The 26,975-nt window shown below is 39.9% G+C and overlaps 1 protein-coding gene across 5 annotated transcripts in view; it reads left to right on the forward strand.

Annotated features, from left to right (window-relative positions):
* The first annotated feature begins 2,738 nt into the window (after positions 1-2,738).
* The window catches only part of CSMD3 (CUB and Sushi multiple domains 3), a 637,009-nt gene continuing 612,772 nt past the window's right edge, over positions 2,739-26,975 (forward strand). For all 5 annotated transcript variants that reach the window (XM_065830155.2, XM_071803847.1, XM_071803848.1 and 2 more), the window contains exon 1: positions 2,739-3,125. In XM_065830155.2, the coding sequence (XP_065686227.1) occupies positions 2,948-3,125 (178 nt within the window). In that variant the 5' untranslated portion in view covers positions 2,739-2,947. The remainder of the gene's footprint in view (positions 3,126-26,975) is intronic.

The following is a 26,975-nucleotide window of genomic DNA, read 5'->3' on the forward strand; positions in this document are numbered from 1 at the left end:
GGTCTTCAATATCTCTTTCTTATCCTCTGTAACTGATAAAGTATTTGCTCCAAGGAGATTTGAGTTCTGAAGCTCAAAAGTGTTCTTTGGAGGATAAGGGCAGAACTTTATTCTAAGCACATTAAAAAAAGATGAATATCAGAAGTGAGGCCATTTGTGCTATTCTGAAAGCACAAGTCTCCTTCAGTTTTGAAATGCTTTTTAAAAATGGATTCCAGTTACATGCATACATACATGCATAAATGAACACATGTATATAGTAAAGAGAGATATATTGATTTTTTTTTTAAAACGAATACAGTGGCCAGGTTCTGAACAGAGTGGTTCTCCCTCATCCCACTTTACCTAAAACAGGGACCACTGAAATTTAGTCAGAAAGTTGACCCTAATGTGCCACCCCCTTTAACATGAGCTTGTATAGTTTCTGTGATCAGATTCCTGAGCTGCAGAGAAAACGAAGAAGCCCACCAAGTTTCAATTACAACAGTCACTCCCCAAGACTTATGTGGCTGCAAGAGAGAGCTGTAGACAGTACACAAGGCCATGAAATATATACGTTTTCTTCTCCTCAGTAAACAAACCTGTACAGATCCGATGGGGCTGGTTACTGTCAGCACTTGCAGCTTTTCTTTCCTCACATCAGCTACATGCAGTCTTACAGCTACAGAGACAAGTTCAGCCAGCCATATGCAGGGCCACACTCTGCTAAATGCTGTTGGCCTCACTAGAACAGGGCATGGTTTTAAGTAAAGGTGGAAGAAAAGCACATAGTGCTCACTCCTACACCCACATGGAAGCAGACTCATGGCCATCCAGACTTCCTCTTTCACATTGTTCTTTAGGAGCAAAAGGCTGAATCATTATTTTTCTGGATTCCTTCAATACTATTTTCTATGATATTGTGATATGGCTGCATATATAGTTTATCTACACATAAATACATTTTCACACAAATACACATGTGCACCTACATGTTTATAGTACATCCACACCCCTCCCAAAATCAGTTCTTAACAAGGACACACCTTTCCACAAATGCACTCCATGCACATACAAAACCCACACAATACTGATCAACATGTGGAAATGCACAGACACACCTGGAAAAATCAACACTTTGTGACTGCCTGCCAAAATTTCCCAGCTCACATACTTCACTTCAGATTATACCCATGGACTCAGACACGTGCACATATGCACATTCACATAAAAACATAAACATGCAAACCTACATGAACGAACACATACGTGTGTGCAAGACAAAATCATGCACAGATGCACACGTGTTGACATGTAGAACACCCCCACACACAAAATACATGTACACAGACACACAGAAACAGATCCATGCACACATACACACAGATGCATGCACACATACACAAAAAAACCATGCACACACATACATACACTTATATGCACACACAAAAGTGCACACACAGAACTACACATGCACACATACACATCACACACATTCACCTGGGCACCCACATTTCACGTAACAACACATACATGCACATGAACACACTCACACAGGCACACATTTCCACAAATACACATGCAAGTGCAAACACTCACAGGTGCAAACACACGTACCCCCACAAAGAATGCACAACACATGCACTAATACAAGCGGACCCTTACAGCCGCACTCGCACCATAGGGAGAGTTAAACACATGTGCACATGCATGTACGCTCGCTCACGCACACTCTCCCGTTCAAAAATACACGTCCACCCCGCAGACGCCTCCGCACACCCACTCATACGCACACCCCCCCATCGCAGGTGTTGCTTGCCTGCCCCCTCCGCACGCTCCCCCCAGCAGAGGAAACCTCCGCCCGGCGCACCTTGCGCGATAGCTGCGCTGGGCAGAGGAAGAAAGCCGAAAGCGCGGTTCCCGAGCCCGACAAGGAGGGACCGATGCCGATTCCACAGCCCCGACCACCAGCCCCCTCTCCCTCTCAACTGGGGCTCTCCCCGCGCAGCGCAGCACCCCCGCCTTCGCCCCCGCGGAGCGGCACGGCCCCGGTGGCACGGCGGGGCGACCGCTAGGTGGCGCCAGCGCTCTTCCCGGCACAGCCGCAACCGCACCGCCCCCGCCCGGCCCGACCCGGCCCGCCGGGAGCTGCCGACCCGCCCGCCCCGCTGGCTGCGCGGCGCTGCGCGGGGTTGCATTACCCCCGCCCGCGACGGCCAAGAGCCCCCTCCGCTGCGGGCACGGCTGTAGCCGCACTCTTTAGGGAGCGGGTTGTGCCACCGCCTCCCCCCGGCCGCGGAGACCGGGTTGTCATTAATGGCTCCGCGCAGAGCAATTAGTCTGCAAATCCCCTCGGAGACGCACATGCTTCTGTGCGAGGTGTGTGTCTGATGGCGTGTGTGTGTGTGAGTGAATGTGTGCGGGTGACGATGGCAGCCCCCAAGCACTGCACGTGAATTCTTAATAACGAGGCACTGATTGTTTTTGCGAGCGGACACAGGATGGATGAGTCCCCCCGTGTTGGCTACCCGAGGCTCCTCCGGGAGGCTTTGGAAACCTCGCCACTGTATTATTTCTCGAGCCGTTTTCGTAGGCAGAACTGATCCTCTTAGGGGAACGAGGCGGCGGGAGAATCTCTATTGCAAATACTGCTTCGAGTTAATCGGGAGTGTGTCTGAGCTTTAAGATGCTCTTCCATAGGTCCTGGTGGATACTGTAAGGAGGCAGGATTGTGGTGGGTTTCCACTGTGCAGGGAGCTGGGGTAGAGGGGGGTGGGGGGAAGGAAAAGACACGATCGAGAGTAGCTGAGACTTTGTGCCCCCGTTGGAGAGATGGTTGAGTCCTCGTCAAGGTTGCTGTGGTATCCCAGAAACACCATTCACTCCGAGCTGTGACCGCGCACCATCAACAGCAACAACTCCGCTGCGCCTAGCCAAGAAATAGGAATCAGGAGCTCTCAAGAATAATATGAAAGGAATCTGCAGAGGGGAAATCCGTGCAAAGGAATCGAAATTAGCAGACTTTTTGGAAAGGGGATGTACTAAATGTGGCCGGCTGGATTTCATCCTGGTGAAGAAGATGGAGATTAAAAGTGGATTTACATTGTGGAACCTCGTCTTTTTGTTGATGGTTTCGTGTGTGAAAGGTAGGGTAGTATTTGAGGGGTATATTTTTTGGGGTCCGTTTGCTTTTTGTCAGGGCGTTGCAAGCTCTCGCCTTATACCAAGGTATATTTCAAAATATATATATATCTTTAATTCTGTATACTTACGCTGGGTACTTTGCAATGGAGAGCTATAAATGATCGCTAAAGCGGGGAGGAAAGAAAGAGTTGATTCAGAGCTCTCTTCGGAGATAGGAAATGTATTTGCTTGCCAGGCTTGGCGTTCAATGCAGTGACTGAGCTGAGGCTCAATAAATATTCTTGCAGTATGCTCAAACGGAGACGTGAGTTGGTTCATATAGCTTCTAACTAGTATATTCAAGTAAATACCACCGTGTGACTTTTTTAAGGTGATGATAATGGTAGTGGGGGGGGGAATACCTACCTTTCTGGTTTTCAGTCGAGCAACGGGCTCTTTGTGGGAATGCCTGTATCGATGCACTTATGAGTTTAACCCGTTGCGTGGGGAAAGTTACGGAGGAGCCCGGCGTGTGCGTAGCCGTCTCACAGCCCGAAATGCGCTTCGCGCTCAGCTGTTTGTATGCATGCAGGGCTCTCTGGCTGTCGAAAAGGTACCTTAGCAATTCAGCCTTGAAGACATGGTCTGCCGCTGGGTGCAAAGATCGGCACCTTTTCTCTTCTCTCTTTTGATCCCTTTTCCCAGATGTATGTGAGGCTTTTGATGGGATTTTTTTTTTCGGAGGGGGAGGGGGCGGTGTCTCTTTTTTTTTTTGTTTTTTTTTTTTTTTCCTGCTCGGGGGCTGTTTTGCTTGCTTCTTGCTTCTGTGTTCACGAAAGGAGAGTAAAAAGGAAATCTCTAGTTAGCGGCATAAATATCTCCAGTAAGTCTGTGCTTGCAGATAGTTAAGGAAATGCTATACAGAGAAAAGAAGAAATACGTGGCTTGAATAATCTGCATTTTCAAAATTACACAGGCACGGCTAAACGGTGAAGTGCTGATCCCATCACGCGTGCCTTCAGTAAAAGGATCTATTCTGCAAGTCCCCACAGTCGGCTGCCTACCCGAAATAATCTCCCCTTGTTTGTAGCCAGTGATTAATATCTGATTAATCACCCTTTTATCCCCCTCCTCATCCTCATCCCTCCTCGCCGCCACACTCATACACTCTCAGAATATTTAGTAGACATTATTGATCCTCTCCGAGTTTTTAGCCTTGGTTATCGCCTACAAAGGTTGCCCGCACTGGTGGGAAGGAGGTGTGTGTGTGTGGGCGAGGCGGGGGGGGGGTGTGGGGGTGGCATTCAAAGACGTGCCTTCCCAAGCTGTCTCTGCCTTGGATGAAACAGTTTATTGTAGAGCTTTGCAGCTGCCTGTCCCCTCATTTGCATGGCGTGGAAAAGATAATTCGTGTTTCAGAGAGAGGATGTCGAGGGCTTTTATCTCATTCCACGTTATCTGGCACGGGGATCCAAGAGGAAGGGGCTTGCCCGCGACGTTAATGCACAATATAGTTACAGGCAGCGTCTCTCTGCGCTTATCGATGCGGGCTGCCTCCTGCGCTTTGCCCCGTTCTGTAGACGGTCTGTGATCAACATCAACCCGGGGCTTTGGGGGCATTTCTTTCCTCTGGTTCAGTCTCCTGTCATTAACACATTCTCCGTGCGGCGTGCCATCATTTGCAAGTCACGGGCTCGCTGCCGGCGAGGCGTGCCGTTCCACTCCGCGACGCGCGGCGGGCGCGGTACGAAGAAGAGGTGGCTCCGGAGCTGCTGCCGAAGCAGCTGATGCTTTGTGAGCATAAGTCGCGGGGCGGCAGCATCCTACAAAATTAAAGACTCGGGTGGTTCTCCCCGCGTAGCGATGGCCGCGGGAGCCGTGCAAGTTTCCACAGCACCTGTTGAGAATCCACTTTGTTTGTCTTTGGGGATGGGGGAAGGAAAAACACTGAACACTGAGGGATAAAACTGGGATAAAGTACCTGAAACAACACAAGAAAAAAGAGAAAAGAAGGGGACTTTGCAAATCTGTCCGTTTCTCTTCCTGCTCACGTGCAGTCCCAGAGAGATGCTGTGAAGCTGTTTCCTCTCTATTGTTAGGGCTTGAGCTTCCCAGGTGCTGACCCTGACAGTTTCTGTAGACATCCCCCAGACTTTGTGGGGTCTTCTCTGCAACTGCAAATCCAGCAGGTCAGATTTTACATCTTGAATGCAGGCTCCTTTAGGCAGCCAAGCTTCATAGAGCTGGCTTAAAGTCACTGCAGCAGTGCATCTATTCTGGGCATTCATATTTGGTTCTCTCTGCACTCCCATGAATGAATATATTTTACCTTGATTTACATTCCCATTGTATCAGTACACGTTTCTGCTCCCAGAAACCTTGGCAGAGGCGAACAATGAATGAATATCTGCCCATTTAAAACATTCCAGATTTTGGGAGCAAGGTGACTCCCTAGCTCCTTCATCTGCTTTACTGCTGCCTGTCAAGTCCTTTTTACCCCGCCCTACCTTCACAAACTCCAACCCGTATCCTTCCTTGCTTCATCACCTCCATTGAATAGTCTAGCGTCACATCACAGCACACAAACTGTTGCTGAGGTTCCTGTTATCCAGACCACTTCCACAGCTTTGCTTGATATCTGCCTCTCAGGCCCTTCTTACTTTTGTCATCATCCTCTGCCATTTCTCCAGTCTTGATACACAGCTGTTTCACTGTTACAGGTGTCAAACTATCCCAGGGTGCTTACAGAGCCACATTTACATCTGATTAATTATGGACTCATTGTACTTGTATATATCCATATAGATTAAAAAAACCCCAAACTAACAACCTTCATGTTTATTTATAAATTTGTGCCTCTTTGGAACCTTTACACAATACATGGAAGGACTTAGAAAAGGGGGAAGAAAGAAGGAGAAAATGGGAGGAAGGAAATTGTGAGAACTGCTGGGGAAGGGGTGATGGCAAGAGCTTAAGAGGAATTCTACCTTCTTCCATGAAAACCTTTAACTGCTTATGCCACGGATCAGTCTCCAACAAAATTAGACATATTAAAAAAGTAAAGAGATGGCATAACTGGAAAGTGAGAGAAGGCACAGATGACACTGAAACAAACAAACAAAAGAACAAAAAAAACACCCCACAACTCAGCCCTTGGAAAATGCCAAGCGGGGTAATTTCTGACCAGCTGCAAGGGATAATGTATACAGTATTCTTCTCTTTAGATTTGCAAGGCACCTAGAAAAGCTCCTTTCCCTTCTCCACCATCCTTCCACAGGAGAAAGGAGAAGCTCCCTTTAAGCATAGGAGATACAAATCAAGCTTGGAGGAGAAGCAAGTGGAAACCTACATGCTCCAACTCCGCTACTGAAAGGGGAAGAGAGGGGATAAAAGAAAATGAAACTCAAATCCATGACCGTTCTTTTATATGCAAAAATGAAACAAGCACTATTATTGAGCTTTGTCTCCTGAATTTTAGGAGAGAAATCACTGACACCTGCACTCCTTTGGTTTGTCAGCTCCCCCCCCACCCAAAAAAAAAAAAAAAAAAAGTGTGATCTGTTTGCAGAAGCAAACTAGGGAGGAAATCGGGAGAAATATTACTAGAGACCACAAGACTCCTCTATCTCTTCTGTTTAGCTGTCGCTCCAAGACAGACAGGATAGAGAACTGAGATCTGCTCATTTGTCTGCCCAGCTAAAATGAAGTGTTGCCTCTGCTGTTGCTTCCCTGTTCCTCTGTTGCAATTGTGGCAAGCGGAACAAGGACAGCTTTCAAAATAAAAGGGAATGAAGCAGTGAGATTTTAATCTGCTGATTAACAGAAGTGATGAGAAAACGGAAAGGATTTCCATTTCCATTGATCGGTGTCTGGTATGTGGGAATCTTTAGCAGGGACAAAGCGTGTCCTACTTCTGTCAGCCACCTCTGCAGTCCCCCTTCTCCCTCATTCCCATCTCAGCCCCGTTCTCTTCAGTCTCCGCCAGCCCCTCCTATCTCTTCCTTCCCAGTCTCTTGATTTATGGGGTTACTGGCGGTGGCTTTCCTCAGTGGGGCACGGGTGGGCGCAATAACGACTGGGTGAATAACAGCAGGTTCGGGTTTCCTCATCTCCAGATGGTCGCTGCTGCTGCCGCGTCTTTGTGTGTGTGTGTACGCACGCAGGGGTGCAGGCAGACACCATTTAGAGAAGAGGCAGCCTCGTCTTTCCTTTTCAACTCCTCCGCACACGCTCAGCTCCTTTTACGGTGCCTCTTTCCCAGAAGCTCCCTCAGATCACACTGGGCTCCTGCTCAGGACACTGGGCACAACACCTAAGCGATTTTTTCAAGCTACACAGTTCTGCAGGGTTGCAGACTAAGTTGCTCTCTCTCACCCCCGCCCTTCTCCTTCAGAGCTGAAACAAGGCTCCGCTATGCCCTCTGGCCGGCGCACGGCTCTTCCTCCTTCTCTTCTGCAGGGTAGAAAAGAAGAAACACACAAATCCTTTTAGCAGCATCAGCAGGGACCGCTTCTCCCTCCCTTGCTCGGTAGCATTAGGGACCCGCAAAGGGCACAGAAGAAAGTCCCCTGCCGTCTACACTTTTTTGTTGCAGCTGTCGCAAGGCGGAGCCGGCCCGGAGCAGCAGCAGCCCTCCGGCCGGTGCCACCTGCGTTCGGCGGCAGCCAGACCGACACCGGCACCGGCACCGGCATCCGCAGCCTCCGAGGCGATCACACCTTCAGGGTGTCCTTCTAGATATACTCCCGTCGTTTGGCTTTCCTGTGGTTTAGTTGGTGGCTTTTTTTTTTTTTTTTTTTTTTTAGCTCTGTGACTCCCTCAAGTCTTTTGTTTGTCACTTTGAGACAGCATTATGATGGTTGGTTTGTTTTTTTCCAACACACAGAAATAGTCCCTCACTCCCTGAGCTCCGGTTACTCGCGGGAGTGGTCTGAGGCTTCAGGCAACCATACAAGCTGAAGAGGGACAGGTTGAATCTTCAGCTCCGTTATCGACATCTTGGTTTGCAAGCATCAGCTCATAAGACTTAAAGACCTTTGTGGATATGCTTTCAAATCCCTCCTTTTCCAAAACCCCTGTGAAATAAATGTAGCAGAAGCTTATAGTCTACTTGTTTGTTTGTTTGTTTTCTTGTTTGTGGCATTTTTTTGTTTTTGAGGAACAAGTCAAGTAGGATTGATTGCACATCTAGCTTAGTGCTAGATGACTATTAGCAGCAGCCAGGACAAAGATACGAGAAACACAGCAAATACAGAGTGACTAGCACATCATCCCAGATTACAACACCCAGTAATTTTGGATCTCCCGAGCTAGGGCTGCTTTTGGAACATTATGTTTTAAGAGGCATGAAGCAGTCTGTAGTTTGCTTGTTTGTTTATTCCCTTCCCTTCCCTTCCCTTCCCTTCCCTTCCCTTCCCTTCCCTTCCCTTCCCTTCCCTTCCCTTCCCTTCCCTTCCCTTCCCTTCCCTTCCCTTCCCTTCCCTTCCCTTCCCTTCCCTTCCCTTCCCTTCCCTTCCCTTCCCTTCCCTTCCCTTCCCTCCTACATGCTTTACACTCTGCACCTGTCTGAAAGCACTGAATAGTACGAAAGCTTATAATAAAATCAGCATTATTATATCTGGTGTTGTTGATGTGTTACACAGGTCAACCTCAAAAATTTGAAATTTGTAACCATTGATTGCACATTGATCTAGTAAAGAAGGAGAAAAGCAAAAAATGGTTTAGAGAAACTTTAAAAGACTTTGAAATATCCTGCAGGGATGGCTCAATTTGCATGATTGTAACATCCTTTCAGAGAAAAGGTTTTGAAGAATAAAGTAAGCTTGTATCCCCCCTTTTTAAAAAACAGGTGTCTTGGGCACTATCTAATTTTCAGAGATACTGAGCATTTCCAACTCCAGCTGGCTCCAGGAAGAGTGTGGGGAACTAGTTAGCACCTGTGAAGCAAGGCCAAGTCCATTGTTATGATGCTGGGACAGAGACAGACAGTATAGATCAAAGGAAAACATTTATAAAATAACTTATGTCAAATGTTAATTCTATAGAATTGGATAATTTTGAACTGGTAGAAATAGGAAGGACTTTATGATCTGTTGCAAAAATTGTTTTTACCTTTTTTCACTCACAGAAAACTTCAATTCTAATTCAACAGAGTTGTGACATCTCAGACTTAACTTCTTCTGTCATTTGACTTGTATTTCTGGACATAATGGTTAAGATTGAAAAGATGGAACAAAGCCTTTGTGGGAAATTATTTTACGAGATCACTCTAGAGCAATCTCCCACAAAAGAACAGTCAGAGAACAGACAATTTGATCTAAGGTGGCGTTTTTTCCTTAAGTCCTTATAATTTTAGGGGTGCTTTGAAGAAACAATATTTAAGTAACAAATCAGAGAGGCATATGATAAAATTATTTATTGCAAAGCTATAAAACTTAACTTACCATTTTGACTGAATAATTTTCATGCTAAGGTTTACTGAAAAATTCCAGAATTCTTATGGGAATTTAACATGTGCCTTTCAAACAACTTTGCAGATGAATGTTTCTTTCTCAATGAAATTGTACAATTTCTCTGCAGAAAGAGAGATTCTTTACATCTATAAAAAATTCAAGGAACAATATATAGTGATGATCTTGGATCTAAATGGAATGGTGCATAAATGTAACGTACAGCAATTCACCTGCATCTTAAAAAAAAGAAAAAGAAAAGCCTAGTAGTACTAGGAAATGTTGAATATGTGCTTCCCAGTACCCAGCTATTCTTTCCAGAATTGGAATGGAGAAGGCTATGGGCTATGACAAAGACTTTTTAAAAGAACCATGCACACACACGGAGACATGCCGTATTTTTGTAGATGTTTAGATTTAGTTGTTTAGTTTTCCTGGGCAGATTTGCATTTATACTATCACTGCCTTGTTCTTATAGATCATGTAAGATTTACTATGGCTCCATAATCCCAGCATTGCAAGTGCTGAATACCATTGTAAATGTCAAAGAAGGAAACAGTGGAAATTCACCATCTCCTTCCCAGTGTCTAAAATGTTAGATAAGTTTATAGATCTAGGAACAGTGTTAGTCAGGAAGACAGAGCCTCAAAGTATTTGGGAATGGCATGCAAGAGATTGCACCAGGACTGGTGCTCTCACAGAGTGGTATTGTCAAAAAGGAAGGTGAGGTGCAACCAGTACAGACACAGAGAGATGGACTGCCCATTTTCCCTTGGATTCTACAAATGGCATCATAGCATCGTGTATCGTATTCCTATTGTATTACAGAAATAAAGTGAAAAACAATAAGTAACTTAACCACAGAGGGATTCACAGGATGATAAATTCTTACCTCCTGAGACCTGTAAATAACAAAGATCATCTTTGCAATAGGACTAAAGGAATCTGGAGGCTTGAGACAGAAATGACTGAGTAATTACTTGGCTTATATAGATGATGAATCACTACTTCTGACCTTGAATTCTATTTTATCTGTTTCCCATATCTACATGTCTTATTAGTTTTATATCTTTATGTATTGTAACTTGTCTGATTTAATTTTCATGGAATTGTGTATACACGTGTATACATACATAGATAATATGTACATATAGAAAGTATATCCATATATTTGGTTATGTCGTGAAAAAATTCAACAGACTACATTGTCATCATACAAAGGTGCACATAACAACTTGAAATGCATGTGCTTCCTAAGTGACTAATTACCTCTTAATTTATTGTCTATGTCTAATCTCAGAAGGAAGTTCTGCTATGATACATGACTGATTTCACTAGCAAAACAAGAGTGCAAGTAGTGGTAGCTAGCAAATGTTAGGAGGAAAGGTTGATGAAAAGAACTAAATACACTAATACACTAAATACGCTAAATACACTAAATACACTAAATATACTAATAAAAACTGATTCTAGCACATTAAGAGTTAACTGACACAATTATTTATTCCCACTGCTTTTGAAAAGTTATACCAAATGTAATTCCTATAAAACTGTTTAAGTAGAATGAAAACTTCCAATCACCTCTCAAATACAGAAAAAAATGTCTTCACTATTTTGTCTTTTATTTTAATACTGGCATTATCATTTAAAGAGGTTGACATATCACACCTCAGAGGTGGCTGTATTTCAGTGACACTTAAAATGATCCCTCTGTGATCATTATCTTCTTACAGAAGTGTTTTCAGACCAAGCAAGTAACTATCTGCAAGTGTAGTTTGGAGTGTATACATAAAATGAACTACACAAATGTTGATTGTGGATGTTCTTCTTTCAGCATAGCATTACTTTTACTGGGTTATCATCTATTCCAGATATGCAGTTACATTTCAAAATGCTGAATCAACCAGCAAAACCAAAGCACAAAAGTAGGGAAGTTTCCACATTTATTTTATTGTATTTATCTTCTACTAGCATGTTCTTTGTGTTTGCCATCATCTCAGAATCTAAAACCATATAATATACTGAGACAAATCACAAGATATAAAATATCCTGGAAAACAAGTGTGCAAATCCTGACTTTTGGAGTGCCTACCTGGTTAACTAAAGGTGGAGGTGAGAAAAGGTCTTTGGCCACCTCACATAGTGAGGACAATTATCTCTGCTGTAAAATATGCTTTTTTCATGCGTCTCCAGGTGCATGTGGGAACACAGACATACACACACATGCATGCAAATCTGTGTGTGCACATACCAGAACTTCTGTTAGCAACCTTCTGTAGCTGTGAGCTCTATCAAGAAGAACCTATGCTTAGTTCATGACTATCTCATCTTGTATGTTCTCCCTTGAATATATCTACGCTAATCGACATTTATGCTTTAATCATACAACTACTGCTATTGACTTTATCAATGTTTATTGTATGACATGGCAGTTTTAATGACCACAAGGAAAGAAATACATATAATTCATAATATGTAACTGAAAGGGCAAGACATTTTTTCCAAAACCTTTACATCAATGCAGTGCTCACAAAAGAACTTATCTGATTAGAGAATTTTCTAATATATTGAAGTAACATGATACAAATTGTACTTTATCAAGTGAATGTTTTAGCACTATTCATGGTAACAATTCTTCCCTTTGAGGACTATTACTAAAATGATTTACATTTTTATAACATTCACAGTATTTATTAAATATTAAATTCTTTCATATGAAACTGCTGAAAGATTTTATCTTTAATTAGACCCTTCAACAAACAGTCCTGGAACTGAGAAAAAAAAATCAACACTTAATGTTTTACGGGCTTGAAAAATGTTCTCTTACAATCGAAAGAGAGGAATTGACTGCTCAGTCCTCAGTTTCTTGCAGTCTTCTTCAACTTAAAAACAAATAGGAACATCATTACCTACTCCTCTCCACATTACTATTCAGTGTATCTACCACATTCATTCAAAATTCTTCTTTTTTGAAGAAAAACCTCAAAAGCTGTTCCTTTCTGCAACCTCTTTTGAAGAGGGCAAATAATTTCCCTCACACAAGTCACATAGTTATCAGCTTCAGAGACTTCTATAATATCACCTCTTTACCCTTTATTTAAATCTTGGCAACTCATTCCTGGGAAAATAAAATACCTCTGACATTTGGAAGAACATTTGTTTAGGGGTTTTTATAGATGCTATTTAATGAACTTTCAAATATCCTAAATTCAGCCGTATTTCTTTCTAACAATTACAGAGATTTTGTAAGAGTGTGGCACAACTTTCTACTCAAGTACTTCAGTATTCTCGAGAAAATTTAATTTTCAACCCCCTTCTGTGGAAAGAAAAAAAAGCATAGACACTAGACTAGCAATAGCATTTCTGTGTTTTTCGTAGAGGACACAGTGCCAACAGAACCTTCCCTGTCTTGCCATGCAATGATAACAAGTTTCTGTTGATGAACAGGTGGGATATATTTTACTGGAATTTTCATTTTCAACAGTGGAAAGTTGCACCAGTCAACCATATAAGACATGGTGATTTTTGAAATGTCCTTACAAACTTATGTTTCTCAAAGCTATTTATCTGAAACAACAGCAAGCAACATAATCAATGCTTAATATAGAATGAGTTCAACAGCATGGGTGACTTCTGTATGCCTGCCTCCATAACTTTCCTAAGGATATGTTTCCAAAATTCCTACATCGCTGTAGTACTGCAATTGCAGGTCATAGAAAATTGTATGAGTTTCAACACTAATTTCAGCTAGTTTTAAATTAAGCTATCCGTAAAAAAAAGCCCCACTCTCCTAAGCTTTATCTATATATTTTTACTACACTCAAATTCTAGCTCATCAGCTAGCTCCTGTAATTTTCCCAATTTATCCAGCCTCCCCTGCACTTCTGGGCTCCCTTCCCAAAATCTCTTCCCACTCCACAAGTACCACTGGAGAAGTCCCAAAAACATAAAGCCTGCAGTAAAATATAGAAAGTTCTCTTCAATTTCTGTGTCATTTGTAAAGCCCTTTCGTGGCCTAAAGTAATAAGTATGTAAGCGTAATCTGTTAGGAATCTAAATATGCTCCCAGCCTTACAGTCATAGATTAGACCTACTTTTTCAGAATGTTCTTTGGATTTTAAATCATCTGCAAGAAGGCAGGATTGGAAGACTAGACTTCCAGCTATATTTGTTTTCATTCTTCAGTCTGTTTTGCCTGTCTGCATTTTTTTTTTTTTTTGTAACCAAAATAATACCCCTTCACCCCAAACAAAGAATGCCAAAATAATTACAGAGGTTCCGCTGAGCAGATCCTCTCCTTAGCTTATATCTGTGGCACACTCTGACTCTAGATTCGACATTCGTGTTAACTCAGCTGTCAATGGATTTCAAAGAGGTGACCAGTACAAGAGGCCCCAAAGGAAGCAATTTGGAACAGTAGCTTTCACAAGTCAGAAGCATAGCAAGCTCTCCTGATTTCATTGAAATGCTCAAAGTCAATCTTAGAACAAGTGAGTAACAGAATCCCTACAAATCTGGTCCTGTTTTACCCTGTGTGATTTAAAAAAAAAATATATTTTTATTAATATATGATATTCTGTAGAATCTATAGTTCTGACTTGTCTGTCCTGGTCATCCCAGAATGATGATATCAGTAAAGGATATAGTAGTAATATCAGATCTGTAAAATTTTCCTTACCATGTCATATGGAATGTTTAATTGCATACACTGGAGCTTGAAAAAATGTCTCGGATTTCCAAAATATACCAAGTATCCAAATTTTAACCATATGATTCTATAGCGCTTATTTGTATGCAAGCAAGGACTTTATCTCTAAGTTACTGCTAGGTTTCCACCTTTTTTAATCATGTGCTTTTGTCAACCAAAATGTTCCCCTTTCACCCCCCCCAAAAAAAAGTATTGCTGGAATTTAGGGTAAGTCTGAGGTAACTAAAAGGAAAATTGATACTTTATTTAAAAATGTGGTACAAAATACAATGAACATTTAACCATCATTAATGAATTTGCAGATTTTTCTGAAGATACAGCTGTACTTTACCTGAGATGTTTTCTGAAGAACATTTGCTTCATTTTTAAAATATTTAACTTTCTGTGTTATTAAGCCAGTACACAGTGTGCTGTAGGTGAAAATCATTTGTCCAAACTGATTTGGATGCATTTAGTTGATAATTTATTTTTTTCTTCTCATCTGCTTCCTCCATGTTTCATTTGCACAAAGTTTATTTGCACCATCTCTTTCGTACCATACTTCTTTGTGCTTTTAATTCACAGATTGCTCGGCGCTGGGCTCCGATTCTTTGTCTGGTACACTTTGATGACTGTGCATTTTTTGAGTCGTGTACCATTGATTTATCCTGTTTGCCCACCTCTTATCAGTATTTTAAATTTAAAAGTTATCTACTTGAATATCCATACTTTACAGTCTCAGCGCTTTTTGTTTTTCTTTTTGATTTAATACTATTTTTCTGTCTCATTTCTAATGATGGTTCGATTAATGTTACTAACAATATTTCTATTTCATATTGCTTTAAGTCGTTCTATTCAAGACTTCTTACTCTCAAGTGAAATTTTGAATGAGAGTGATCATCTGTTCGATTACAACCTTATTGAAATAATTACCAGTAGATTATTTTAGATCTTCTCTCCACTGAAATGAAGATTTGCCATTGTCTTTCAGCAGAACAGAGCAGATCACTATAACACACTAAATGCTTCTTAGCAATATAAAGAAGTTTATTTAGGATGTAACAGCTCTACAAAACTGTTCATATCATGCATAGGACTAAAGGGCAGTTGAAATCCCTCAGATTCTTTTTGGCCAGTACCCTAAAATGATATTAGAGCTAGTGAACTAAGTAATTGACACTCAAAAACCTTACAGGCTTTGGTCCATTTCTGTTCACTGTCTTATTATGGTAGTTAAGTGAGTCATAAAAAATATGTTTCAGACTTTTAGATTACTATCAGGTTTTATCACATTTTTTGAATCCTATTCTAATTCATCATTCGTTTATAAAGACGGCAGGAGAAATACTAGAGTTGGAAGATGAGAAGAAATTCCAAAATCCATTTTAAAGTCTAAAGTAAGTAAGTTCAAAACTTTAGAAGACAATGACTCAACAGTTTATTAACTAATTACATTTATTTAACTGTGATTTGGTCTAGAAGTTGGCAGAAACACATGAGAAACCCTGAGAGTTTAAAGTTTCTGGCTGATCTCTAAATCAAAAACAGCTGAGTAGATTTAAATATTTTGTGTAAACAAATTTGCATCCAGGCTGCTAATCTGCATGCCAGCTTTCAGTTTGACATTTTCTGAAATTATGGAAAAATGCTAAGCCCTTAATGCTAAATGGAGTTCGTAATGGAAATGCTGACAGAGCTGTAATTACCTGTATTGTGATTTTGCTGAGAGCTTCTTTATATGTCTAATATTTCACAATGGAGATAAATATATAAATTCTTGAAAGGAGGAAAAAAAGGAACTTTATGTTGGAAATGCTACACTGTAGCAATTCTATATTTTCTTCCAGACACTCAGTTATGGAGGTAGAAGTGACAAATTAAAATTGGAAAAAAAGATGTAGCTCTTTCTGTGAAACTGTAAAAGCATCCAGTGATGTCTGAAAGTCTAACAAATTTTGTTTTTCAGTCTTTTTGAGTCACCTTTCTCGTAAGGTATGAGTAAACAGATCCAATCCATCATTAATATGGCAATGAGGAATTATCATAGAAGAAATTTGTCATTGACTTGACATGGAAAAAAAAATCCCAATGAACAACAGATAAGAGATTGGCATTTCCCTGCCCTCATGATGAACAACCTGTGCAAAAATGTTCTGCACTGGGGGGAGAAGAAAATAGAAGATGATATGTTTAGAACACTTCTCCAGAAAATGAAGTGGAATAATAACAATAAGAATGAGAGTAAGGTAGTTATCTGGACTCTGTGATTTAGAAACTCCATAATTAAGAAACTCCATTATCTGCCAACTTTATAGCAGAGTCTTGAAGTTCCTCTGGAAGAGTTTTTTTTTCTTGACATCTTTTTCATTCCCTTCATGAAAATATTCTCCAGTTTGCTCAGGTTCTAGCCAGCTGAAAAACTAGACAGCATTTGCTGTGCAGACACTGCTTAGGATGGATGATTCAGGTATACCAGCCTTACTCCATCTGCACACAGTCTCTGTGCACTGGCCATGGCACACATCTGTCCTTGCAGTACAACTACCACACATCACAGGAGCCCTTCATTGAAACAGAATGTCTTCTAGCATTTTTGGCTCTGTGGTTTGCTGTGAAGATGAAATTTGTTTCTCCGAATCTCCTACAGCAAGGACTGACGCAGCTCAAAGAAAATATCCTGAGGAAAACCAAAGGAATATGCCCCTCTGGTACCCTCTTTCTTAACTGCTACCATCATGAAACAGTTGCTTCAGTTCTAAGATCAGTTATTTGCTCATTTCTGTATCTTCACTTCTTGAGATATGGAGATTAGGACTTCAGGCAGTGCTCAAGATGTACATCAGAGTGTTCTGTAGGAGTTCAGTTACACTTTGTCTTACTGTCCCTTGCTGGACATAAGTATATATTTGGAGGGGAGTACTTGGAGAGAAGCCCTCCAGAAAGGGATGTGAGGGACCTAGTCAATAGTAGCTCAGTGTGAATCAGCAGTGTGTGCCCTGGCAGCCAAGAAGGCAAACCACATCCTGGGGTGCATAAAACACAGTACAAGCAGGTAGCCAAAGAGGAGATTGTCCCACTGTATTCAGTGTTTCTGTGGCCTTACCTTGAGTGTTTTCTGAAGTTCTAGGCCCCACAATTTAAGAAGGATGTTAAGGTGCCAGAATGCATCCAGAGGAGGGCAACAAAACTGGTGAAAGGGCCAGAAGTACTGTCTTATGAGGAGTGGCTGAGAACTTTGGCCTTGTCTGTTTTGGAGGAAAGGAGGCTGAGGGACCACCTCATTGCTTTCTACAGCTTCCTGAAGAGAGGAAGTGGAAAGCAAGGTGCTGAGCTCTCCTCCCTGATATCCAGTGACAGAACATATGGGAATGATTCAAAGCTGCTCCAGAGGAGGTTTAGGCTGGACGTCAGGAATTATTTATTTACCTAGAGGCTCCTCAAACACTGGAACAGGCTTACTAGAGAGGTAATTGATGCACCATGCCTGTAAGTGTTTAACAGGCATTTGAACAGTGCCCTTAATAAAATTATTTATGTTTTGGTCAACCCTGAATTGGGCAGGCAGTTAGTTTAGCTGACCTTTGTAGGACACTTCAAACTGCAATTTCTCTTCTCTTCTCTTCTCTTCTCTTCTCTTCTCTTCTCTTCTCTTCTCTTCTCTTCTCTTCTCTTCTCTTCTCTTCTCTTCTCTTCTCTTCTCTTCTCTTCTCTTCTCTTCTCTTCTCTTCTCTTCTCTTCTCTTCTCTTCTCTTCTCTTCTCTTCTCTCCTCTCCTCTCCTCTCCTCTCCTCTCCTCTCCTCTCCTCTCCTCTCCTCTCCTCTCCTCTTCTCTTCTCTTCTCTTCTCTTCTCTCCTCTTCTCTTCTCTCCTCTCCTCTCCTCTCCTCTCCTCTCCTCTCCTCTCCTCTCCTCTCCTCTCCTCTCCTCTCCTCTCCTCTCCTCTCCTCTCCTCTCCTCTCCTCTCCTCTCCTCTCCTCTCCTCTCCTCTCCTCTCCTCTCCTCTCCTCCTCTCCTCTCCTCTCCTCTCCTCTCCTCTCCTCTCCTCTCCTCTCCTCTCCTCTCCTCTCCTCTCCTCTCCTCTCCTCTCCTCTCCTCTCCTCTCCTCTCCTCTCCTCTCCTCTCCTCTCCTCTCCTCTCCGTTTCTCTTTTCTTCTTTCTCTCTCTTTTTTTCTTCTCCCTCTCCCACTCCTTCTCCCTCTCTTCGTCTTCTCTTCTAATATTTGGGGGGCTTAATTGCCACAGAACAAAAAGTCGATCTTTTCAGAGATATGCTAGTGACAACTCTGACATAGAAACTTTGAAGTTCCAAGTTCAGCATCATGCAGGTATGATCTAGATATGTTTTTCTATACGTGTAATAATCTCTAAAACTCTTCTACTAAGCATTTGCACACTCATTCAGTTTGTGAGAACATTCTAGAGTTCCTCAACTCTGGTGTATCATTTCATTACCCAAAGGATCTTAACATCATCCCCAGTCTTGAAAATGTCACTGCATGCTCCTTGCTCCATTTGGATGGACATGTGGAGGAAAACTGATCTCATCACTGATCCACTTATGATTCTTCTTCATCCAAGCATGTGATCATTAGACCCTATTCTGCTTCTTATCCTTTAGCCAGCTTTAAGTTCAGAAAAGGATCTTTCCATCTATCCTGTGGTAACCTATTTTCTTTAATAACCTTTTGTGGGGAGCCTTGGTCAAAAGGTTCTTCTATGTTGACAATGACTAAGTATAAAAGTTTAGTTATTCTAAGAATTCCCTTTTGCTGGATGACATCTTTAACAAAAGACATTCAATCGGAGTAATATTCTGCCTCTCACTCCTCCTTTCATAAGCTTGAATACAAAACTGTAGATCCAGAAACAGACAGAGGGCAAGAGCCATAGTCACTTTGCAATATGTAAAATATTAGTTCAGCCACTTGAAATGTTTGGGAGATCTGTTGAATGGCCAAGCATGAAGGTTCAATACAAAGATTCAGGCTTGTAATCACAGTTTCACAGAGGTACCTAAATGAAGTAAGAGTGTAAACCTATGGATGGAGCTTCCAGTGTGCCTCTTTCTTGAGAGTTCTCTATTGACAGCCCACAGAAATACCAGTACTTAGCACACTAGCTGCTGTTAACACCAGTGGAGTTAAATCCTTTCATACATGAATATGTATGAACCTACAATTCTGAACTCTGGTCTTGAACCTCCTGTCTAATAGTTTAGTCATTGAAAGGAAGATGAGAATTCATCTCAGGTCCAAAACATCTGACTTACAAGCACCCAGCCTCACAAAATAAAGCCTCAAAACCACGGGAGAAGAGTGATACCTGTATAGATTACCTTCTCCATTACACAAAAGAGACATAAATGTGGGCTGAATCGTAATGCTTTCCTTGGTACTTCTGAGGTAGGATGAGATTGTTTGGTACTTTAATAGAAGACTTGAAAAGCATATTTCTGGAGTTGCAGGAAATTGTGCTGATTCTGTTGGAAGCATGTTTCTTCCTAGAATTTGAACCAAACTACTATTTCGAGCAAAGTGTTAGAGATATTGAGCTGCTGCAGTTGCCACGTTTCAGATGATATGCTGCTGGCATGTCTGGTCCTGAAAGATTGCATGGTATTTTTCACAGAATGTTTTTATTAGCCTTCATCTGCTGGCTGAATTCCAATTTGGATAATTACAGTCTGCTATCTAAATTCTCTAAGCAGAGTATGTTAAATAACCTTCTACACTTGCTTTGCTAATCTTCTGAGGGGCATTTCAGTGATTTATTAAATAATAGTTCTGCTTAATCTAAAAGGCAACTGCTTCTAGAATCTAGGGGAAAATGACTGTTTTAGAAGGTGTGTTGACTATTTAGTGCTCAGTGATAAAGTGATAACTTACATAGTTGTGTTGGTGGTGCTTGCCAAACAGGAAGAGTTCTTCAGCACAGTACAAAAGAACCCACAACCAACCAACAAAACCCCCTACCTCCATATCAGGATAAGTGAAATCTAATTTAGATTTGGTGGAAACGTTTTAGATGAACAATACGATATCTTCTACATAAGACATGAGTGCGAGCCTGAAGAAATCTACATATAATATTTTGGAAAACTTACAAGATTTTGAAGGTTTAAATAAAGATTTCTTATTCAAGATGAGGGATAAACGCACACAACTGTAGTACACAGGAAAATGTAGAAAAGTGTAAAGATGTGCAAAACTTTAAATTTGCCTGAGATATGAAAAAATCGAAGAGGCAAAATTGGTCACTTGGACTAGTCATGAAGCCAAGTCTCAGTTTTGCAATAAACAGATGAAAAAGACACATTTCAGATATAGTTGAGAAGAAGATTTTGCTAAATCTAACGCATTGTAGTTCACTTCTTTGTTTCAATGTGAGAAGAGAAAAGAAGAAAAGAGAAAGAAATAAGAAAAAAAAATAGGTTAAATATTAGTCACATTGTTGTTCAAAGTGCTTTTAAATCCTCCTAATTATTGGACTAGTTTAAGAATAATTTGTTGAGCGTCAGTGCCTCAAACTGATGTTTGCTTCTCCCTCTCTATCCCATGGTATTTATCAAAATAAGAAGGAGACAGAAAATAAAGGGACTCCACAGAAATGTCCTGCCTCAAAAGATGCTTTAATGTTCAGTATCTCCATCTTTTCTCAGTGCCTCTTGTCACAGTTGTGTTAACCTAGAAGAAACCCTCTCACATATAATTTATTCCAATTTTATTTACCTCCTACAGAATACCCTCTGTCAAGTCAGAAGATTTTTGCTCTTTATGTAGAAAGGACAGCAGTACTAACTTTTTTGTTTATGATTGTTCCACCATGCATTTTGCAAACTATGTACAGCCTCACAGCAAAAGTTTCTTTTTGTGGGTTTTATAAAGAACAATTCTGTGCAATTAACACAAGCTCTTAACATTTCTATGGATGCTGCTACTGTTTGGCATTATTTTGGTTCAAGACAAAACCATCATAACAATGCTCACATAGTAACTCACGTCTGCTTGAACTACACATAAGCTTAGTCTCATCTGTTTAAAAAAGCACAATACCAAGAGCATTTTATATGTTATGTGTAAATTATGTACTCACAGGACTGATGTATGTCTGCATTGAATGGAAGCATAGTTTGTGTTTACAGATCTTTGAGAAATAATTTAAAACTGATTTAAGAAAACTGTTTTTACAATGTAGATGTTTTTCATGATTGTAATCTCAAAGCTTGAGGATTTCTGTATTTCTCTGATGCTGCAGAAACACAGAGACTTTTTTGGTCTGGTTATCATTATGACTTACTGTTGCCAAAAACTGCATTAAATGCTATTTTGGAGTCTCCTCCATACAAAATTTTCACTACCTTAGTTTCTTGTTTGAATACAAAATTAATAAATATGAGTGTCATAAAACATGCACAGTTCCAAAACACATGAAAGCATTCTTGCAGGTAATGATGAGGAGAAAAGCAGAATAAGTTATTTTCTCTGTTAAACAACTTCCTCATTTGGGAGTTAGTTAAACTTCAGGTACTTTGGTTTGCAATTTACCACTAGATTGCCCCAAAAAATAAGAATATACATTGTAGTTCGAAATGCACTTTGAAGTCTTCAGTTCTTTACAGTTGTATAAAAAATTGGCATCAAGGGAATTGCTACTGTCCTTTGCTGGAGGTAAAAAACAAAAATACAGTCTTGAAATTAGTGGGTCAAATATCATCTGCTTTAATTACATTAAACATACAGAAATAATCTATAATTATTCAGAAAAACCTATTTATATGCCCCTTCTAGGGTTATTATTTCGAGATTTTTTCAGTTACAAAACCAGCAAGTTAAAAGAAGCAATTAATATAATCCTATTTCTGCATATTCAGAAACAACAATGGTTTGTTTTATAACTGTTCTGATGAGTATGTGGGTCCAAATCCAGTGCAGACAACACAAAAAATCTGAATTTTAAGATCAAGCTGTGTTGAAGGATTTATTCCCAAGTTTCCAACTATTTCTTCATTTTTATCATTGTGTTTCACTAATACACGCTGTTAAGAGGGGCAAATAAGTTTCTGGGAATTAGATTTTTTACTAGGACAAAAAAATAATTCCCTTCAGACAAACTCTCAGATAATGTGTGATTTCTACCAGCTTCAATGAGATTTAAGCATACATCTTACGCTTTTTCAGTACTGAGGTTCTGAACTTGTTGCTGTACTGTTTGGGAATTAGAATGTCCAGTGTTTTAAAAGTTGTCAGAATAAGAGTTCTTTCATACCTGGAAGGGATACTTTTGGGAGTTTTCCTACTTTCACATTTTTATTACTTTTCATTTTGCATTTATGGGTGAGTTACTTCTGAGTTAAAAACACAGCTGAACAACTATATCAACTTTACCTGTTAGACCTGCATCTACTCAGTGTCTCATCCTTCTGAGCTTGCTGACCATCTCTGATAGCTTCTGAAACTTTCCCTGTGTCTATTCATGCAGCTCATGGAATACCACAATATGACCAAACTTACAAGTGTTGAAATGATATACTTCCTACACCTCAGCTGAGACACAGAAGATTCTTGAATTGCTGTTATACAACTACAAAATAAACGCATGAGCATGTGTGTTTCCTCTTTTATTTACTCCCAGCTGTGAACCAAGTCCTCTGTAGTAGCACTTCGTGCCTTTTTTGTTTGTTTGTTTGGTTTTGGTTTTGGTTTTGTTTTGTTTTTAAATTTCTTTCTCTCAATACCTAAAAAAAGTTTCACTTTCAGAAAATGGAAGGAAAAAAAAGAAAAGCTACCCCTTTGCCTCTCATTCTACAAGTTTCAAAGACTCAAATACAAATTTCAGAAAATAAGTTCTATATTTGCAAAATTAATAAGAAAAAGTAATTGTTACTTGTTTCTGCATTTTGAGAAAAAATGTATTGCAGATTACTAGTTAACTGTGACTCAACTAAGGAACTTAATTTTTTGCCTTTGAAATATTATTTTTCTTCCTCAATGCAATTCAAACACCTGGGTATAGGAATTGCTTATGCAATCTCACAAAAAAAAAAAAAAAAAAAAGTTACCATTTCCATTAGAGTCCTTTCGGTAGGTGTTTGATTGTTTTGTTCTTATTTGAGAAGAGAGTTGAGGATAATTATCTTTCACATGCCATGGATGACTTTCCCTGTTGGGAGTGAGAAAAGAGGAAAAAAGAACCAAATGATCCTTATGTGTGTCATTAGGTCAACATGTTCTGGACTGACTCCAGATATGCTGCTCCATATAGACAGATAAAAGACAGTCTGAATTTCAGTTCATAATACACTTCATGATCCCTTGGGTTAAAAGTTGCTACTTACATACAAACGTTCCTTCAAGAGCAAGCCATGCAATTCTTGTAGGTATCCTCCTGTTGTTTTCTCCCCCCAACCGTGAGGTTTATCTGCTGATGAGCCAACCTGGCCACTCACCTGCACAGAGCAAGTGGACCTACAGGAAGCACAAGATGCTTCTCTGCAGAGCACAAAGCAGCCACGCAGAGTGGGACATCCTCTGTGCTAAGTAGGCCATTTCCCATCATATTATAACAATTTCACACTACGTTATATTGTAAGCCTTAAATGAGTGAATGTCCCCTTTGAACATTCAAAGGTTTCCTACTCTGCTAGCTCACTATTATTGCTTTTTACATTGCCTTGTGGCAAATTACTGGAACATACGATAAGAAAAGGAAGATCATCAGCATCTTATTTGCATACAAATATCACATTATTTTCAAATTATCCTCTTTATGCTTCTCATTTTCCTAGGATGTTTTCTGCAGCCGGTATGAAGTTTGCCCATTTTGTCTGTATTCTCCTAATAATTCTTTGTTGCGTAACATAGCAGATTTTTTTTTCTACTTTTATTCCCTAACTGAATAGAAGAGCTAAATTACAAAATGGTAAGAACATCAGCAATATTTCACTATTAAATTTTACTGATTAATACCAAGCTAGTCCGAAAAGTTAAGACAAAAGTGGTCTAAACTTTCAACAAAAAAACAGCTCTTCACTTTATTATGCCATAAAAAATGTTTCAAGACTGCTTCAGTATTCCTATCATTGCCGCTCAGACTAAAATGTATAGGAAATTTCTCAGGCTTATAATGCTTTTGGTAACATCCTGTGTGCTTTCCCCTCCACTAGAGAAGAACAAGAAAATGCAGTCATAATGAAGACTAGTTTCCCTAGCACCTGGCTCCCTTACTCTAGTATGTTCATGGGCCCTTTTGGCTCATGCCTGTTATTGTATTGTGTTGGTGTTGTATGAAATCATTCGTACTTTGGAGGACATGTGAATGACAAGGGAACGGGAGGTGAATTTTCTAAGTGGAACACAATGAAAGAAAGCTAAACTATGTACAGTTACAAGTACTTTCATTGTTGACGATGTCTGAATCGCAGCTTCAGGGTTTTGTATATCTCAATGCAAAATCATTCAACTCAGCAAAGTTAGAGCAGAAGGAGGTCTATTTTAGCATATTTTCAGCTGGAAAAAAACTTTTCAAGGGAGTTTACAACACAATAAATAGATTTCTGTTCTATGTCAGTTCTGCCTTATCTTGACCAACATTCTTTAGGCAGTGACAGTTTTTGTGCAGTATATAATATTGACATTAAAACTCTGATACAGAAAATGTATTTACTGAAGGATACTCTGGTTGCAACTTTTGAAAATAGGGAAATAAGTAATTATGACATTTCTTAACTAATTTATTCTTGAGTTTACTATCTGAAAAATATCTCAGCTGGTGTTGTTAATATTTATAATGGGGAGTGCTGGAATCTTACCATGTTAGCAGAGAAAAAGTTAACAAGAACTTTGGAGCAGAGTCTTTTGTTCATTGCTTCATGCCTATACATGTCATGTTAGTAAGGATGTAAAACATGCACAGAAGCAAAATGAAATAGTTTTTAACGAAACTGTTAATTGTTTCACATATTCTACATGAGGTGAGTACTCTAAATGAGTCATCAAAGCTATATACTGATCAGCTTTAGTTACCCTTTGCTCAGTCATTTCATTAGGGAGGAAACAGAACAAAATAGTTACTTAAATAAAAGATCCAATGGCAAGGCTTCAAAACACAATATCTCACAAAGATTACCACGAATACTACACTGTTTCTGGATTACATGCAGTTTCTTGCACTGCCAATACTGAAATAAAAAACAACATCCTTCAGCATTATGTTAAGTATGAATCCAAAGTTCATTTGGCCCATTGAAGGCTTCACAGGGCTTCAGGTCCACAGCAGTAGCTAAAAATAAGAAAAAACAGACTTCACAGATATGAGTAGCAAAACATAGGTAAATCCAGCACTAATTGTTTAGAACTATAACACAAATATTTCCTTTTATTGCTAGAAAGAAATTACAATGTTTGACCATATAATCATGACTTGACATTCAAAATAAGCCACAAATGTCCTATATTTGAACTAGTGGAAAGGGAAATAGGTGTGCAGGGCAGAAGATGACACCCAGGCAGATGGTCTGTCCAGTCATTTGGTTTATTTTTATTCTAGAAAAGAAAATCTTAGTTCTCTCCATCACTGATCAGGAGCAGCAAGTTTAAAATCTGCACTTAATGCAGTGTCAGCTAGTAAATCTTGGCACTGTTTTGATGCATTAGTAAAGAAAAAACATCTTTCACAGAATACTAGTTTTCTAATAATCTCTGACACAGCTAACTTATTCTTACAGATTTTCATAATGCTGCTTAGACATAAAAAATGTGATAGCACTTTCTAGTTTGTGGATGTTGAAATATGTTTTAAAAGCTTTCATACTGATTATGAGGTTTTTAATTGCCCTTGTCTTTTCAGTCTCTGTCAAGATGTTAGTTCTGGCATGCTTTTATATTATTATAGGGTTCTAAAATGTTTTGTTGTAATTAAGACTCAGGCCAGGTTTTCTTAGTGGTTTCTTCATGTTCTCTGTTTCAAAATGATTTATTAGAAACTGGGATTATTCATAAGATTCGTGCTTTTTCCTAATAACAGTTGTCTTATCTTACCCATTTCTAATTGAATTGTTTTGTTCACAATGCCAAATATGATTTTCTCCATTTTGGGATAACAGCCTTACTTTCAAACACAGACAATGTAAAGACACAAAGATGCTGGTGTAGGAACTCATTGTCCGAAAGTCCACTAAGACAATAGGAAGTGGTAGTCAAATGCGAATGTAGTATGTGTAAGGTAGAACTGGTAGGAAGAAAAAAGAAGAAAAATGTTCCTAGAACAAATTCTAGAGACAACTGATTCAGAACACATTGATTAGACATAGTCTGTGATGCTGCGATCCTGTGTGCTTATTATTTTTTTAACTTTATCACATGTTTCACTTTGGATTAGATTCTATCACATAATTTATTAACAGTTGTTATTTCATCAATATATTAAGTCCATGCAAAATCTTCAGTCGTTAGCACTACCATACATTACATTCACGCATGTCTTTCAACATCACTTGCAGACACCTTTCAGTCTTCCAGTCCTAGGTGTTTTGGGTAGACTTGGCTCATTTTGGGGTACATGATGGACATTCTCCTCATCAACGTGTAACCTATTGTTTATCAGTATCATGCTTAAGATACTTTCTACTTCTGTGAACAGGTATAATAAAGTTTTTGCTATTTTTCAGGTACTCAAAGCATTACTTTGATCAGTTGTTAGAGAGAAAACAGAACAGCTAATTCAGCACGAAATAACAAAAGAC

The sequence above is a fragment of the Patagioenas fasciata genome, chromosome 2 (assembly GCF_037038585.1).
Source record: "Patagioenas fasciata isolate bPatFas1 chromosome 2, bPatFas1.hap1, whole genome shotgun sequence".
Taxonomy (NCBI): Eukaryota; Metazoa; Chordata; class Aves; order Columbiformes; family Columbidae; genus Patagioenas; species Patagioenas fasciata.